The 17,245-nt window shown below is 43.8% G+C and overlaps 2 protein-coding genes across 3 annotated transcripts in view; both read left to right on the forward strand.

The window, feature by feature from the left end:
• The window catches only part of TNKS (tankyrase), a 156,624-nt gene extending 150,046 nt beyond the window's left edge, over nucleotides 1-6,578 (forward strand). The window contains exons 27-28 of one of the 2 annotated variants that reach the window (XM_069572853.1): nucleotides 946-1,045; nucleotides 1,658-6,578. In XM_069572853.1, the coding sequence (XP_069428954.1) occupies nucleotides 946-1,032 (87 nt within the window). In that variant the 3' untranslated portion in view covers nucleotides 1,033-1,045; nucleotides 1,658-6,578. Of the gene's footprint in view, nucleotides 1-945 lie in introns of both variants that reach the window. The other variant, XM_069572852.1, reaches the window with a different exon arrangement.
• A 5,350-nt stretch (nucleotides 6,579-11,928) lies between these two features.
• Nucleotides 11,929-16,873, forward strand: LOC138430854 (ubiquitin carboxyl-terminal hydrolase 11). The gene is given in 4 exon segments (XM_069572854.2): nucleotides 11,929-12,451; nucleotides 12,453-12,559; nucleotides 12,562-12,656; nucleotides 12,658-16,873. Coding segments are annotated over 4 exon segments (2,340 nt in total). The 5' UTR covers nucleotides 11,929-12,407; the 3' UTR covers nucleotides 14,752-16,873.
• Nucleotides 16,874-17,245: the final 372 nt, after the last annotated feature.

Below are 17,245 nucleotides of genomic sequence, written 5' to 3' on the forward strand. Positions count from 1 at the left end.
TCTGGACTTTGATATGATTAATTCCTATCTCAAACTATGTGCTCAGTCACTCAGTTGTGTCCAACTCTTTGCGACCCCATGAACTATAGCCCTCCAAGCCCCTCCGTCCATGGGATTTTGCCAGCAAGAACACTGCAGTGGGTTGCCATTATACACAGAAGCAATTCAGTAGCCTAATGAGTAGGAAGCAGAAGCACTCAGAAAAGGATCTTTATGTCATTCATACCATTAGAATCTGCCTAAATTTTACATGTGTTGGGAATCTAAAATACCATACTACCAAATTCAGATGCTTGCGTTACCGATTCCTTTGCTTAAGCAACTTTTCTACAAGCAAAAGGATGTATCACACAAAGGATCATAGAAGACGGGGGTAGAGGCTCATCTTCAGAGCCATTCTCTTTCCTGTCAAAGTTGCCTTTCACTAGTCAACTTGTCAAAATGACCTCCAAACTCTTGCCTCTAGGTCACTGGTGACCCTGCACACCTCGCCCTTCCCCCTCCTCGCTCAGTGGGCTACCTCATCATCTATGATTAACTTGAAATCAGTTCAGTGAATTATTCTGTCATTGACTTTTCTTGAAAATGCCATGTGACAGCAACCCGCGAGGTGACATGAGAAAGATTTTTCTTTGCCTTAGTTTTCTGGTTTATGGCATGTGACTCTAGGGAGGCATAAATGTGGTGTGACGAATTTACAGTATTCAGAGGTGAAATAACATGAGAGCAATTCTAGGATTACAGAGTTTACACAGGTTTACATACAGAGATGAAAGTGGACCTCCTCACTGTCCAGGCACCTATGAATTAGTTGGCCTTTGCAGGCTCTCAGGTGTATGTAGAGTGTGGGTTATGACCAGCAGCCTCTGAAGCGTCCACATGAAGCTGGGCTTCAGTATCTTACCTGCCCAAAGGGTGATAATGCTTTCTTCCTGTCCTTTCCAGGCATACCCAGAGTATCTGATCACGTACCAGATCATGAAGCCAGAAGCTCCTTCACAGACCGCGACAGCCGCAGAGCAGAAGACCTAGTGAACGCCCATCGGTAAAGGCCGAATCAAATTTCAGCCCGGGCCTGGATGACAGTGGATTGTTTTCAACAAAATCAATATTCTATAAATCCCCGACAGCCTAGAAATAAGCTGTTTGTCTTTTATAAAGCATTGCTATAGTGATGAATATAGTATGAGTAACTGATACATACTCAACTGCTACTGTTCCCTTTGAGGAAATGTTTACAGGGGCGGCCTTTTAATATATCTCAGGCTCATTTTCATTGCAGTTATCCATCGCTAAGACAGGACTACTTTGATCTAGACTTGGAAATGGGAAAAAAGACAACATAACCAATACTTTCCCAAATGTTCACAATTCACACACTACATTTGCTTTTCTACATACGGCCCGTGTATATAATAAATATACACATATGACAGGCTCATTTTTTAGTTTTTTCTGAGCATTTATCATCCACTTTTTGTTGCTATCATTGTTGTTGCTTACTTTGAAAATGAGCCCGAGCCTTCCTGAGGATATTTTGCACAGTCACACTGACTAAAATCACTAGTGACATAACCCGAGCTTCCGGCTGAGCAAGGCTTTTAGTGTCCACTTTTTTTCCCCCACTGATTTATTTTTTATCTGTACCTCTTATCAGCATAAACGGAGATGGAAAGGAAAAACGCCACATTTCAGTTTCCTTTTATGATTGGCCAGTCTTACAAGGGAAAGGCACCCAGCATCCACCTGATTTAGGAACTCCCAGGTTCAGAGCAAGTCGAAGCCCATGAGAGCCACTCGCACTTCCCAACGCAGGCCTGCCTCCGAGGCGTTCGGGGCGGTGCTGGAGGGCCAGGAAGAGCCCAGCCAGTGAGAGGCTGTGGTGACATTCAGAGGGGAGACCGCCGGGGAGGCCTGTGAATCCAGAAGCATCATTAAGACGCGTGAGGGGCCTGAGGTGTGAAAATACAGCAACAGAAAAGGACCACGAGGACTTCTCCAAGATAACACTACTTCCCTTCACTTAACCCGCACCACCAGAACTGTCGCCCCAGAATCAGCTGCCTTACTTCCCAATTCGGTGGAATTACCATGCTCCAGTAGAATCACAGAAATATGCTTGATTGTTTCTCTAGTTTAGAAAGCTGGGGTTCAAATCCTGTTTAGTCACTAGATAGGCACAAATGGGAGAACTCTTTTGTTTGCTCCAGATTTGGGGTTTATTTTGAGTGAGGTGCCTCAGATAGTTTACATAGGTCCCTGCACTAAATTTTTGAACCATTGTCTCAAACTGCTTAATAGATGAGGAGAACAAAAATGGAAACCAAAGCTCTTTCGGTTGTTTTTTAAATGAAAGGAGAGAAATAGTCATACTGTTCCTTCTTGAAATCACTGCTTTGCTTTGCTTTTCTTCCCTCAACATTTGTCAAGTGCACGTTGACACTTAAAAAAATTATCCGTGACAGTTCTCACACTTGTCCTTTTCATCTTAACTGAATATTGAATTGAGTGCATTAACATATTGGACATGCTGTGTGTCTACTCAGCTTCGAAGCAAAGTAATGTAAATGTGGTGGAAAAAAAGGAAAAACAGTGTGATGCAAACTTGCCATTTCAATTTACAGTCCTGAAAACTAATTTGCTTGTTTTTTTAATGCAGGTTGATTAAGCTGTGACTTCATTTAATCTCCTAGAGAAAAATAAAATGGTTACATGCAAAGATTCTAGAATAGGGTATTAAAAATACGCATTTTGCTTTCCTTTTGGCTTGAGTCCAATGCTAGAACTAGGCATCGGGAATTAGTTTTGAGTTTTATAGCTGAATCTTGCATGGGTCCTCAAAATTAAATCAAGAATTAGCCTCAGTTGTTGCTTCTATTGAAGTTTTAGTGACCCAAGCTGGGTGTTTGTGTCTTGGCTACTTGTTTAATAGCACTAGAATTCCACACAGAGCTCCCAAGTGTGATATTCATGAAGAGGGCTTTCTTCCTCCTTTCCTTCTGTTTTGCTGTGTTTGTAACAGTGGGTTGAAGGAATTGGCATTTGTGTCGTTTTCAGTAGCTGTGAAAGTGTATAATACTTGCCTCCAATTAGATATAGTTTAAAATGGTAAACACAGCTGTGATTTTTAGTTAAGTAAAAGGATGAATATGGTATGGATCTCAAAAGCTTTATAGCTTCATTAAAAACATAAGCCACTACCTACTCAACCGTGGTTATATGTCATTTCCGTCACACTAACTAGGTTAATGGATGTGCCAGTTTGAAACTTCAGCCTTATATTTGAGAAGCTAAGCCGTGGTTCGGTATTTAAACTGCCAATGTTATATCTGACATTCTGTGTGCCGAGTAAAGGTACTGTGTAAGGAAGACATTTGCTGTGCTTCTTGTCTTGTAATGATTTGAGTATGTAGTAGTTCTTGAAGGAATGTGTACATATTACTCATCTGCTGAAGAGAATGAGGTAATCAATATCTCATAGGAGCCAAATACATTTTTTCAAAACTTGAAAACCAAAGGTTACCCTGAGCGTGTTTCAAGTTAGCAGACATTGATTGCATTTGGAATTTCCACCCATAGTAGTGTGAAAAACCCTTTGGGGCTTAAAAGCATGGCATTCAGTTAGGCTGAAATGCAGTTAATTTCTTGTGCACGCTCTACAGAAACACTAGCAAGTGAGGGCTTCCAGTATGCCCACCCCTGAGTGGCCCCTCTGTTTCCCAAACCACACAGAAGAAAGAATCCAGACCCTCCACCAGCCCACTGCAGGTCTGACATCAAAGAGTTTCTAGCCCTGATGGCCCGGTTTGCTAGCTGTTGGCATCAGTTAAGTGGTCTGGACTGGGCACTTTTCTCCTTGTTCTTGGCCTCCTTCCCTTTTCCCCAGATTGCTAATCTGGATTTATGATTAGCTCCAGCAGTTACCTTTGACCCCACTCATTTGCCTCCTTTCTCTGTCTGGAGTCTTGCATACATACAGTGACTGTACCTCAGTTTCCAGTTCACAACCAGAGTCAGGTAGTAGGCCTCATGTTCTCTGCTTAGAAGATTCGGCCACTTTGTTGACAGATGACAGCGTGGAACCCAGAGTTCTAATTCTATGCAGAATAATAGCAGTACAACCAGAATCCTTCCTTTATCTTTTCCTTCTTGGAATTTGGAATTCCTAGCTTTTCAGTAACATAAGTAGAGTAAACAATACTAGGATGTTTGTGTGAAATGACATCCTTGTGCTCCTTTGAGCTTGATGTTAGTGACTACACTAATTTCCCTTTGCTCTCAAAATAGCGAAGTGCATTGATACGTGCAGAGAAATGCCTGAATGTGGCAAATTAAGTAATATAGAGTAATATCATAGCTTCTATTCAAAAAATAAAATTTTGGTGTATGCTAGAAAACAGCATTAGAATGCAATAAGTTGTCTATGTTTTTCTCTGTCTCACAGCTGCACAACGGTTCTTGGCCACTGCTCACCCTCGTTCTTAAACACCTGTACCTTCTGGATTTCCAACACTTTCAAACAGAGATGGTGTGTATTTTTAAGCACCTTTCCCCTAGGATATCCAGATCCCATTTGTATGATATTCTGTGATAAACAGCCTTTTTTCTGTATTTTTCTTTTGGGCAGTTATCTGACATAGAACTATAGATTTTAATCATTCAGGCAGCGCTTAAAACTGACATTAAGATAGGGTTTCATGTGTCAGAAATTTAAAGACTAAACTTTGATGTCAAATCAGTGACATAGAAATTAAAAGAAGGTAATTGTGAAGATGATATTTGTGCTTTGGCTGGACACGTCTAGCATATGAAAAGGAAATGCATTTGAAAAAGAAACTTAAAAAGTAAGACTACTTCAGATACCTTGTGCATTCTGAAATTAATAGACAATTAAATAACTATGGCAGAGAACTTTTAAGCTTTTATATCCTAATAAACACAGAGCTGTAATTCCATTTCTCAGCTTGTGAAAGATGTCAGCATGTTGGGTGTATCTCCATGTATCTCACACCTGGTAAACGTAGTTGACAAGAATCTACTTTCTAAGGAATCCTCCTTTATCTGCAGAGGAGCTGAGAGAATCAAACCATCCCCCATTCCTCTGTATCTGAACTTCCTCAGCTATCAAACCTTCTGGTTGAGAGAAATGATTTCAAAACCCGTGAAGTTTTGTGCATGTAGGGATTACCAGCAACTCATGAAGTGATGGATACCATGTAGAATTTGAGTGTTGCACAAGCTAATTTTGAATCATTTAAAAATATAAACCACAGTGATAAGTGACAAGCAGTAGGAAGCTAAGATTTTACATACTCCCCAAGACTAAATATGCTCACAAAGTGACCAGTTTTAAACATCTACAGAGGTTTTTAACTCCTTTTGAGATAATATTCACACAGTAGAGGTGACTGCATTCTGACTTCTCATTTTTTCACATTTTCTTTTATGCTTTGCACTTTCACATCTCCATACGCACCCCACCACCCATCTTTTTCAAACAGATTTCTCATGCCCTAGGATCTAGAGTGTTTGGTTATTCTTTGTAAGCCTGCCCTTTTCCGCAGGCAGCTCTTGAAGCCCCTTGTTGTCTCTTAGTGTTTGCAGAGAAGTACAGTTAAACCCTGGTGGAGTGGACGGAGGTCCCTTACATGCTCCCAGCCCCTCCCAAGGCTCAGGAGGAAAAGCTAGAAAAAACAATAAAAATTGGAAAGGAACCAAAATCTTTGAGGCTAATAGCCTAGACCTAGAAGCCGACCTTGACTATATAACCATTCTATTCATGACAGAATATTTAAACTCTTCATGTGCATAGAATACCTGCTTCTGCTTCCATTGTTTCAAGCTCACCCTGTCTATTGTCTTTGATACCTACAGACTAAAAGGTACTTATATCATGGTTTCTCAAAAACATTTACAAAACCAGCTTTGAGGAAATCGAGAGTGTTTCCTGGCGACAGCATTTGAAGTAGTAAGTGTATTTTCTCACTGTGATGTTGTTCTGTGTACATAACCAATGTAGTGACTCTTCGGTTCATTATTGGTAATGTTTTTATTTGTAGTCTCTGTGACCCACCAGTGGCAGGGAGTTCCAATTCACTCTCCTGTCCTGTTTTGCATTTGTCTATCTGTAGAATTGCCAGATAAAAGGCACCCAGTTAAATTTGAATTTCAGATAAATAATTGTTTTGCTTAAGTATGGTTTGCATTATTTGGCTTATATTTACTGTAAAAAATTATTGTTTATCTGAAATTCAAATTTAACATCCTGGGCTTTTTGGCTTTGTTTTGTTTCGTTTTACTAAATCTGGCAAGCCTGTTGATTTGGTTGTAGGAAATTGCTTACAGCATGTAAATTCTTCTAGACTTCACTCTCTTTCACATGGATTGGAGGACCTTTTTTTCCCCCCTCACCCTCTTCTTTCCAAAAGAGAGCGTCAAGGAACTCAACCTGCCTGCATGGTGGGTTTCTATTTAAGACATCTTTATGATTATATTTAACCTGTAATTGTGCTTTGGCTAAATGTCTAACTTACAGTACTTGTAATTGTTTAATATTCAATAAAAACATTTTTAAAGTATATGGTATGTGGGTAGCAGTTAGCTCTGAAGTGTTTTCGTTTCCCTGTTTGTTCCTTTCAACCTGACCAACCTTAATGCGGCTGCCCTAAAACTGCCAGAAAAGACAAGCAGCAGCTCCCTCTCATCTTCGGACAAGTCTCTAGTGGGACCTGCACGAAGGGCCGTATCCTCACCTCGCAGCCCACGTGCGAGCCACTGAGGTTCAGCAATAGCAGAAGCAAGCTGCCTTTTAGAAATATCTTCACAACAACGGGGCATGCGCTTTGGAAACAGACTTCACCCTGGCTCCCAAGGTAGCTGGGAGGCCGGCAAACTGCTATCACTCCGGACCTCACTCCCTCCTTGTATCCTGTGAGGGTGTGGGGCACAGGAGCCAGTGGACTGCCTGCCTCTTGTGATGGCACTGCTTTGGTGGCTGTGACTCAGGCTAGAGAAAGTACACCCTATGAATAGCGCTTATGACCCTTTGTCATTGGGCATGGTTCACTTTTCCTTGTTACTTTATAATCATAAGACAGCACAGTGGGCGTCTAAGCTGAAGGAGCACCTGGCATTACAAAGGTCATCTAAAGACTATAATGGTGGCCCAGTGGTTAAGAACCTGCCCTCTAACGCAGGGGACGCAGGTTCGATCCCTGGTCAGAGAATTAAGATCCCACATGCCACGGGGCAACTAAGCCCACATGGCCATAACTAAGATCCAACGCAAACAAATAATATAAAAGGTCATCAGTTCCCATTCAGCTGAGACCTGGCTGCCAGATTTGCAGCTTAGCATCTGCTCTAAAGACCTGCATCTAGAACAAGGGGAAGGGGATGGTGCAGGACTTCAGTTGGCCAATCCCCACCTGTCCTATAGAGCTAATAATGAATAAAACGTCTGACAGTGTGTAGGTGACATGTTCATTTTGTTAATAGGATTCTTGGCATACTTTACTTGGTCAAAGGCTGATTTGAAAAGTAATTCTATTCATCTCTACTTTCATAATTTGGTTTACAAGTCCAGAGAATGTTACACAAAGCATAAGATAAATTAGGTGTTTAGGAATTACAGATCCAAACTACCATATATAAAATAAATAACAAGGACTTACTTTTGGATGGTATCACTGACTCAGTGGACATGAGTTTGAGCAAACTCCTGGAGATGGTGAAGGCCAGGGAAGTCTGGTGTGCTACAGTCCGTGGGCTCACAAAGAGTCAGACATGACTGAGTGAACAACAAAAAATATAGAACAGGGAACTGTAATATCTTGTAATATCCTAAATGCAAAAGAATCTATATATAAAGCTGAATCACTTTGCTGTATACATGAAACAGAACATTGTAAAATACCTATACTTAATTTTGTTTTAAAAAGTTTAAAAAGAAGAAAACCATGGATTGAATCCATGGTGGCATGAAGACGCTGGAGTTTTTAGGAAACCATGGCTGCTGTGGACCACCAGATTGCTTCACAACCCCCGGGAAATTCTATGGAGGCTCTGGGTCTCTTCTGTCTGCCAAGTAGGAATAATTTCTGCCAAAGTTATTTAGTAGGAATATTTGGAAGATATTCAAGTGCTCTTGGGGTCCTAGGAGAAAGCAGAAGTATAACGAGAAATCTGGCTGGCTACATAGTCTGTAAGTGCAGCAAGTTTGCTGAAAGACCGTATAGGATGAAGACACCTCAAACTGCCTGAGCAAGGCCCAGCTCTGCCACTATTAATAGCCATGTGACTTTGGGAAACTCCTTACCCTCCCAGTGCCTCAGTCCGTTTTCTTTTTTTAATAAATGTATTCATTTTAATTGGATGCTAATTACTTTTACAATATTGTAGTGGTTTTTCCATACATTGCCATGAATCCGCCACGGGTGTACATGTGTTCCCCATCCTGAACCCCCCTCCCACCTCCCTCCCCATCCCATCCCTCTGGGTCATCTCAGTGCACCAGCCCTGAGCACCCTGTCTCATCCATCGAACCTGGACTGGCGATTCATTTCACATATGATAATATACATGTCTCAGTGCCATTCTCCCCAATCATCCCACCCTCGCCCTCTCCCACAGAGTCCAAAAGACTGTTCTGTACATCTGTGTCTCTCTTGCTGTCTCACATAGGGTCATCGTTACTATCTTTCTAAATTCCATATATATGCCTTAGTATACTATATTGATGGTTTTCTTTCTAACTTACTTCATTCTGTATAATAGGCTCCAGTGGGACGTCCCTCATGGTCCAGTGGTTAAGAGTCTGTGCTCCCAATGGGGGGGGGCACAGGTTCAATCCCTGGTCAGGGAACTAAGATCCCATATGCCCCACAGTTCATGAGGTCCATGGGGTCACAAAGAGTTGGACACAGCTGAGCGACTTTCAGTTTTCATGCCCCACAGTTCAGCCAAAAATAAGACTATAAAATGAGTCTCCTGCTACTAGCCGTTCATAGAGTTGCTGTAAGAATTAAAACTAGCATTTTCTGCTGAGTTCTGTATGGGAACTGAGATCCTACAGAGTAGACCTGGACACACAGTGAGCACCTGCTGATTTAGGCCCTGGTCAGCTAGTTCTCATAAGGGAAGATTGTTAAGAACAGAGGTTGTGGTTTATTTCAAAGTGGTTCCTTTCTCTCTCCTACTGCCTGAAGAACAAGGATATTTTTCTCCAGTGTTTACTATGAGAACCTATTTGAGCTCCTGGAAATAAATCTCACAGAATTGTCACGGTCCCCGATGACTGGGTCCCACGAGTTTTGAGCTCTCGGGGTAATCCACATGCAGCCTCTAGCAATTCATTGCAGTTCCTGTTTTCCTGACCAGTACTGGTTCCCCGAGCAACTTCAGCTCATGAATCTCAGCTCCAGTAAATCGTTATTCTCTGTATCTGCCTGTCAACTTCTCCAGTCTCAGGGACAATTTCCCCTGTGTCCTTACCTCTCTCACATATCCTAGAAGAGTTGATTTTTCACTCTGTTTGGCTTTTGACGTGTTATTAGAACTAGCACCTTCCAAGTTCCTTACATGTAGAACTAGAACCCCCAGACCACAATGACTGTTTAAAATATAGCACTAAAGGCATCATCTATAAAAGAAAGAAACTGATAAAGCTAAATTTTTATTTACAACTTCTGCAAAAGATGCTGGGTAGAGAATGAGAAGATAAGCCACAGGCTGGGAGAAATATTTGCAAAAGGCATATCCAATAAAGCACAACTATCCAAAATATACAAAGAACCCTCAAAACTGGATGTTAAGAACATCAACAACCTGAGTAAAAAACAGAACACTTGAACAGACACCTCACCAAACATGAGGAATAAGCATAGGAAAAAATGCTTAATGTCATATGACATTAAAATGCAAATTTGAAAAACGACATGCCATTACACACCTATTAGAATGGCCAAAATTTGGAACACTGATACCAAATGCTAGTGAGGATATGGAGTGACAGGAACTCTCATTGTTGGTGGCATGCAAGATGGTATAGTCACCTCAGAAGACAGTTTGGCCATTTCTTACAAAACTAAACATAACATATGTTCCAGCAAGAGTGCACTTTGATATTTATGCAAAGGTGTTGAAAACTTAGGTCCATACTGATACCCACGTGCAGGTGTTTTTAACAGCTTTATTCACAGTTGCCAAAACTTGAAAGCAATCAAATGCCCTTCAGCAGCTAAATGGATAAACAAACTCTGGCACCTCCAGAAAGTGGGATATTTGTTGAGCGCCAAAAAGAAATGAACTTTGAAGCCATGAAAAGACATGGAAGAAACGTGAATGCTAAGCAAAAGCAGCTGATCTGAAAAGGCTACAGGGTGTATGATTCCAACTATATGACATTCTGAAAGAGGCAAAACTATGGAGACAAATAGAGAAGTGGTTGCCAGCAGTCCGGAAGGGAAAGACGGCTAAGAGGAGCACAGAGGATGTTCAGAGCAGTGAGAATACCTTCAAAGATACTGTAAAGGTGGATGAATGTCCCTGCACACTTACCAAAACCCACAGAATGTACAACCACCAGAGTGAACCCTAATGCAAACTGTAGACTTTGGGTGACTGTGATGTGTCAACATAGGTTCATCAATTGTAACAAATGTACCACTCTGGTGGAGGATGTTGATAATGGAGGAGGCTTTTATCAACCGAGACCAGGGGTTTATACAAAATCTCTGTAACTTCTCTCAATTTTGCTGAACCCAAAACTGCTCTTAAAAAATTAAATGTTTTATAAAGAGAGAGAAGGCTAAAAACACATGTACAAGCATAATGTATACATCAATACTTCCTCTTTTAGAGAGGAGACATAGAGATGCACGTGAAGAAATAATAAGTAAAAATAATTTAATCCTTCTTTGACTTCAAGGAGGTGTGAACATGTATTTTTTAAAAAGTTGATGTTTTAAATTCGTTTAAAACTGGGGAAGACAGAGGGTAAATTTAAATATTCTTTATGTTTCTGCCACTTCGAACTTAGGAACTGATTTCGTAGACCCGTCCTCTATAGTTCAGACCCAGGGGAAGTACTGGGAAGAGAGAACAGTTACCCAAGCAAGCCCCTCTCTCAGGCACTCACTCCATGTATGATGTTGAAATAAAACTGATGTTTCCTTGCTCATCACTGGGACCAACCTACAAGGTAAGTTCTCGGTCTCAATATTTTTTAAAATACAACAGGAAACTGGAGCCTATTATACAGAGTGAAGTAAGCCAGAAAGAAAAACACCAACACAGTATACTAACGCATATATATGGAATTTAGAAAGATGGTAACGATAACCCTGTATGCAGGACAGCAAAAGAGACACAGACGTATAGAACAGTCTTTTGGACTCTGTGGGAGAGGGAGAGGGTGGGATGATTTGGGAGAATGGCACTGAAACATGTATAATATCATATGTGAAACAAATCGCCAGTCCAGGTTCAATGCATGATACTGGATGCTTGGGGCTGGTGCACTGAAATGACTCAGAGGGATGGTACGAGGAGGGAGGGGGGTTCAGGATGGGGAACACATGTATACCTGTGGCGGATTCATGTTGATGTACGGCAAAACCAATACAATAAAGTCATTAACCTCCAATTAAAATAAATTTATATTAAAAAATAATAAAATATGACAGGTGAATGTATACAAAAAGAATGGAAAGGAAAGACTCAAAAAGATTTTTTTTTTAAACTATTATAAACAAAGTCAAATGACAAACTGGGAGAAATGTCTGCAATTCATGCTGTAGAAGGGCTTCCCTTGTAGCTCAGTCTGTAAAGACTCTGCCTGCAGTGCAGGGGACCCAGGTTGGGAAGAGCCCCTGGAGAAGGCAATGGCAACCCACTCCAGCATCCTTGCCTGGAAAATCTCATGGACAGGAGCCTGGTGGGCTGCAGTCCATGGGGTCGCAAAGAGTCATGCACGACTGAGCGACTAACATTACTTACTGCAGAAGGGGGCTAATCTCTTTCATACAGAGAGAGTTCCTAAAAGCCTGGAAGATTATTTAAAAAAAAAAAAAAAATCAGGGGAAGCAAAAAATGGCGCCTGCAAGTGAGCAAAGTTTGTGACGCAGCAAGCTTTTTGTCTCTGGCCGAGCTCTTCTTCCCAGGACGGAAGAAAGTGCAGGTTCCTCACTGGGCAGCACGGGTACGAACAGTGGGAGGTGTACATACAAGGAGGCGATCAAGACTCCAGCATCTTCCCTGGCTGCATCAACAAGGCTGAGGTCTTTGAAGACCAGGTAAACGGACGCCTCAAGAAGGGACTGGCGGAAGGTAAGGACTATGTGCTGCTCCCAGTGGCTGCTCGACATTACCTGGTCAACCGGTATGTTCTAGAGCATGACCAGCCTCGCATGGAACGCAAGGTCGTGGAACTGCCCAGCATCCACAAGGTTGAAAGTAGAACTGGTGCTCGTCCGGCTCAGTGATACGGACACACCTCCCACGGCTCAGCTCAGCCCCGCAGATTCTAGTGACCTCATTTTGCGCACCTCTTGAGAGCAGTTTCCGGGGCACCCCAGGAAGAGACCTGGCTGTGGCTCAAGAACGCGGAGGGCCCTTTTGAGAGGTTGTGCAACGCCCGCGTCACAGTGCTTGACGCCCGCTCTCGATACTGAGCAGGTGGTCGTCATGGAGACCCGAAACAAGGATGGCACCTGGCCCAGTGCGCAGCCACAGGCCACGAGCGGAGCGTCGGAGGAGGGTGAGGATTTCCAAGGCCAGCCGGGCATCTGCGGTCTCACCAACCTGGGCAACACGTGCTTCATGAACTCAGCCCTGCAGTGCCTCAGCAACGTGCCGCAGCTCACCGAGTACTTCCTCCAAAACCGCTACCTGGCGGAGCTCAACCTCGGCAACCCGCTGGGCATGAAGGGGGAGATTGCAGAGGCCTATGCCGACCTGGTGAAGCAGGCGTGGTCCGGCCACCACCGCTCCATCGTGCCCTACGTGTTCAAGACCAAAGTCGGCCACTTTGCGTCCCAGTTCCTGGGCTACCAGCTGCATGACTCACAGGAGCTGCTGTCGTTCCTCCTGGATGGACTGCACGAGGACCTCAATCGCGTCAAGAAGAAGGAATACGTGGAGCTGTGCGACGCTGCTGGGAGGCCAGACCAGGAGGTGGCTCAGGAGGCCTGGCAGAACCACAAACGGTGGAACGATTCTGTGATCGTGGACACTTTCCACGGCCTCTTCAAGTCCACCTTGGTATGCCCTGACTGTGGCAATGTGTCTGTGACCTTCGACCCCTTCTGCTACCTCAGTGTCCCACTGCCTGTGAGCCACAAGAGGGTCATGGAGGTCTTCTTTGTCTCCATGGACCCCCGCCGCAAGCCCGAGCAGCACCAGCTCCTGGTCCCCAAGAAAGGCAAGGTCTCGGATCTGTGTGTGGCTCTGGCCAAACACACCGGCGTCTCTCCAGAAAAGATGATGGTGGCCGATGTCTTCAGTCACCGCTTCTATAAGATCTACCAGCTGGAGGAGTCTCTGAGCAGCATCTTGGACCGAGACGATATCTTCATATACGAGGTGTCAGGCAGGGCGGCCGCTGGGGAGAACTCCAGAGAGGACGTTGTGCTTCCTGTGTACCTGCGGGAGCGCACCCCGGCCCGGGACTACAGCGGTTCCTATTACGGCCTGATGCTCTTTGGGCACCCGCTTCTGGTGTCAGTGCCCCGGGACCGGCTCTCATGGGACGCCCTGTATCACATCCTGCTGTACCGCCTCTCACGCTACGTGACCAGACCCCGCTGGGATGATGAGGAGGATGGGGATGAGAAAGACCTGGAGGCTAAGGACAGCCTCCCTCAGCCTGGACATGGGCCTGGGGGCAGCTCCCAAGACCCTGGGCCGGAGCAGGCTGGGTCCAGCTCTGGAGTCACGAGCAGTAGTTGGGGCCCTGTGGACACCTCTCCTGGGCCATCTCACTGGCCCCAGAGGGTGCGGCACAAGCACCTCTTCACCCTGCAAAGGGTTAATTCCAGTGGGACCAGCGACTGCTCGACCTTCAAGGAGGATACTCAGGCTCAGCCATATATTGCCATCGACTGGGAGCCAGAGATGAAGAAGCGTTACTATGACGAGGTGGAGGCTGAGGGCTACGTGAAGCACGACTGTGTCGGGTATGTGCTGAAGGCCCCAGTGCAGCTGCAGGAATGCATCGAGCTCTTCACCACCGTTGAGACCCTGGAGAAGGAAAACCCCTGGTACTGCCCCACTTGCAAGCAGCACCAGCCGGCCACCAAGAAGCTGGACCTGTGGATGCTGCCAGAGACACTGATTATCCACCTGAAGCGCTTTTCCTACACCACGCTCTCCCGCGAAAAGCTGGACACCCTTGTGGAGTTTCCTATCCGGGACCTGGACTTCTCTGAGTTTGTCATCAAGCCGCAGGATGACTCAGCTCCGGAGCTCTACAAATACGACCTCATCGCGGTTTCCAACCATTATGGGGGCCTGCGGGATGGACACTACACGACATTTGCCTGCAACAAGGACAGCGGCCAGTGGCACTACTTCGATGACAACAGCGTCTTGCCTGTGACGGAGAATCAGATTGAGTCCAAGGCAGCCTATGTCCTCTTCTACCAGCGCCAGGACGTGGCACGCCGTCTGCAACCCCAGGCTGGCTCATCGAAACCCCCGGCATCCTCTACCTGCGGTGCGCCACCCAAGTCGGGGTTCATGGATGTAAACTGAGGGGCCCCGGCCCCGCCAGAGGGAAGGAAGCTGTCCCGGCTCTCTTCCTTCCCGAAGCCACCCCTGGCTCTTACCCGTTCTCTTACCCGTTAGGTGCCCCGCGCCAGGCGTCACAGGCTTAGTTGTGGCTGCTCTTCTCCTGTTCTGTTACCTTGCTCTCTCCCAGGGAAAAAGAGCTCAAGGCTCCTTCCAGCAGTGTGTTCCCCACCCGCGTTTGCCTTTCAGAGCATCGACCTTCCCTTCAATTCTCTATTTATGATTCTCCCCTTCCTTCTTGTCCTCAGTCCGGGGTGTTCTCAGGGGGTGGGGGTGGGGTGCACCTGAACAGGGTGTACCTGAACAGAGGGTATTTTCTTTCTGAGACCTTGTACCTTGCACTGTGTATATATAAAAGTGCCAGTGTGTTCCTAAAAAAAAAAAAATTCAGATCAAAGTTATAAACACACAGTTCATAGAAAAATACAAATGGTTCTTGAATGTGTACAAATTGCTCTATCTCATAGAGAAATGCAAATTAAAATTAGTTAACACAAGTTACCTCTCAGACTGACAAAACTCAGGAAGTTGTGTAACAAGTGTTAGTGAGTGGGTATAAAAGCAGTGGATGGGGGGAGAAATTACATAAATATGGACATACTATACCTTCATGTGCTTACTCAAATGATTGGAATACCTTCTTGGTGAATATGTCAAAATCTGGTAACAATTTTTTTTCAATCTAATAACATTGGTAAATCGGTGGTGAGGTGACTTAGTTGAGAAGGAGGCATTTTATTATATAGGTGTCTATATTTTTAAAATTATTGATCTATGTGAATAATTTATCTGCATGAAAGAATTGGGAGTGGGGGCTTCTTTGGTGGTCCAGTGGTTAAGACTTCACACTTCCACTGCAAGGGGCTTGGATTCAGTCCCCAGTCAGGGAGAACTATGATCCCTCACGCCATGCGGTACAGCCAAAATACGTTAAAAAGAAAGAAATTAGGAGTAAATCATCTCATTTATCTTTGAGTTGAAGCGATTTCCACAATACATCAAGGGAAGCAAGATGCAGAAACTGTGTATTGTATGATGTTGTTTTTATAAAGCAAATAGCAATAAAATCCCTATATGTAGTTAAACATATAGGTACATGGTGTATGCACTTTATACCGTTATACCATATAATACAACACATCATATCGTGTATGACTCTGTGGGGATAGAGAGAAAAGGAAGGACAGGTGATGGTTAACAGTGGTTGTTTGCAGAGTCTGGTGGAGGGAGACATGTGAAAAGAAAATATTGTTTAACGATATGGCTGACATTTTTGAAAGAAAAAAATGTGTGCATATATATTTATGTCTATCTGTCTGGAAAATAGAACAAAGATAGAAACATCGTCTGCAAGCCACAAGAAAACATAACTATCCTGACTCTTTGTCCATGAGCTAGAACATGAAAACACATGTGTATATATGTATATGTGTATATATGCACACACACATATATGTAGAAAGATGGTCATGGAATGTTGAGGGTGAGTGTTTCAGAGATACAGGATTTCAGGAGATTTTTTTTGCTTTCTAATATTCAGATGTGTTTGACTTTTTCAATAAAACTATGTTACTGTGGGAAGGGAAGAAATTGAAACAAGAATAATACATGCTTTCTAAACCATGCAGCTCAGTAATTCAAGGCCTGTCTCTAAATGTACAGTCTTATTTCCAGGTGAAGTGCTTCATTCTGTTTGAAAACTTAAAAGCAGGAGCAATCGTCTTAGAAATGAAGAAAGTTGTGACGATGACGACAGAACCATAAGTGTGCGATTCTGCTAGCATCTCTGCTGTTTTTGCCCATTTGCTCAGAATGTTGGAAGAAAATCATTTCCACTGGGAGATGAAAATGAAAAGGGCATGGAAACATCACTTCGGTTTTCTTGCTGGATCCCTTCAAAGTCATGGGTTATATTTTAAAAGGAGTAACATTGTTGGAAGCAAATACCCAGAATCAGCATTCACCTTAATTACAGAATTCAACCTATAAATCTAGTCATATTTCTATCTATTGTCATGTGTTCTCTAGGATTAAAAAATAAATCCCCCCAAAAAAATAATAAATAAATTCCCACTGTTACTGAAAATGAAAAGGAAATGTATAAAGACGTACCAGACAAGAGGTGACCAAGCAAATGTAGACATGGTATTGTTGATTCCCAAGTATCAAGAGAATGGCACTCAGTTCAGTTCAGTTCAGTTCAGTCGCTCAGTCGTGTCCGACTACATACATGGAAAATGAGAAACATCACCTACCTATCAACCACGTGCTACATGCGTGCTAAGTTGCTTCAGTCACGTCCAACTCCTTGCAACCCCATGAACTGTAGCACACCAGGCTCCTGTGTCGATGGGGATTCTCCAGGCAAGAATACTGGAGTGGGCCACCGTGCCCTCCTCCGGGAGATCTTCCCAACCCATGGATTGAACCCTTGTCTCATGTCTCCTGCATTAGCAGG

Source organism: Ovis canadensis, chromosome 26 (assembly GCF_042477335.2).
Source record: "Ovis canadensis isolate MfBH-ARS-UI-01 breed Bighorn chromosome 26, ARS-UI_OviCan_v2, whole genome shotgun sequence".
Lineage (NCBI taxonomy): Eukaryota > Metazoa > Chordata > Mammalia > Artiodactyla > Bovidae > Ovis > Ovis canadensis.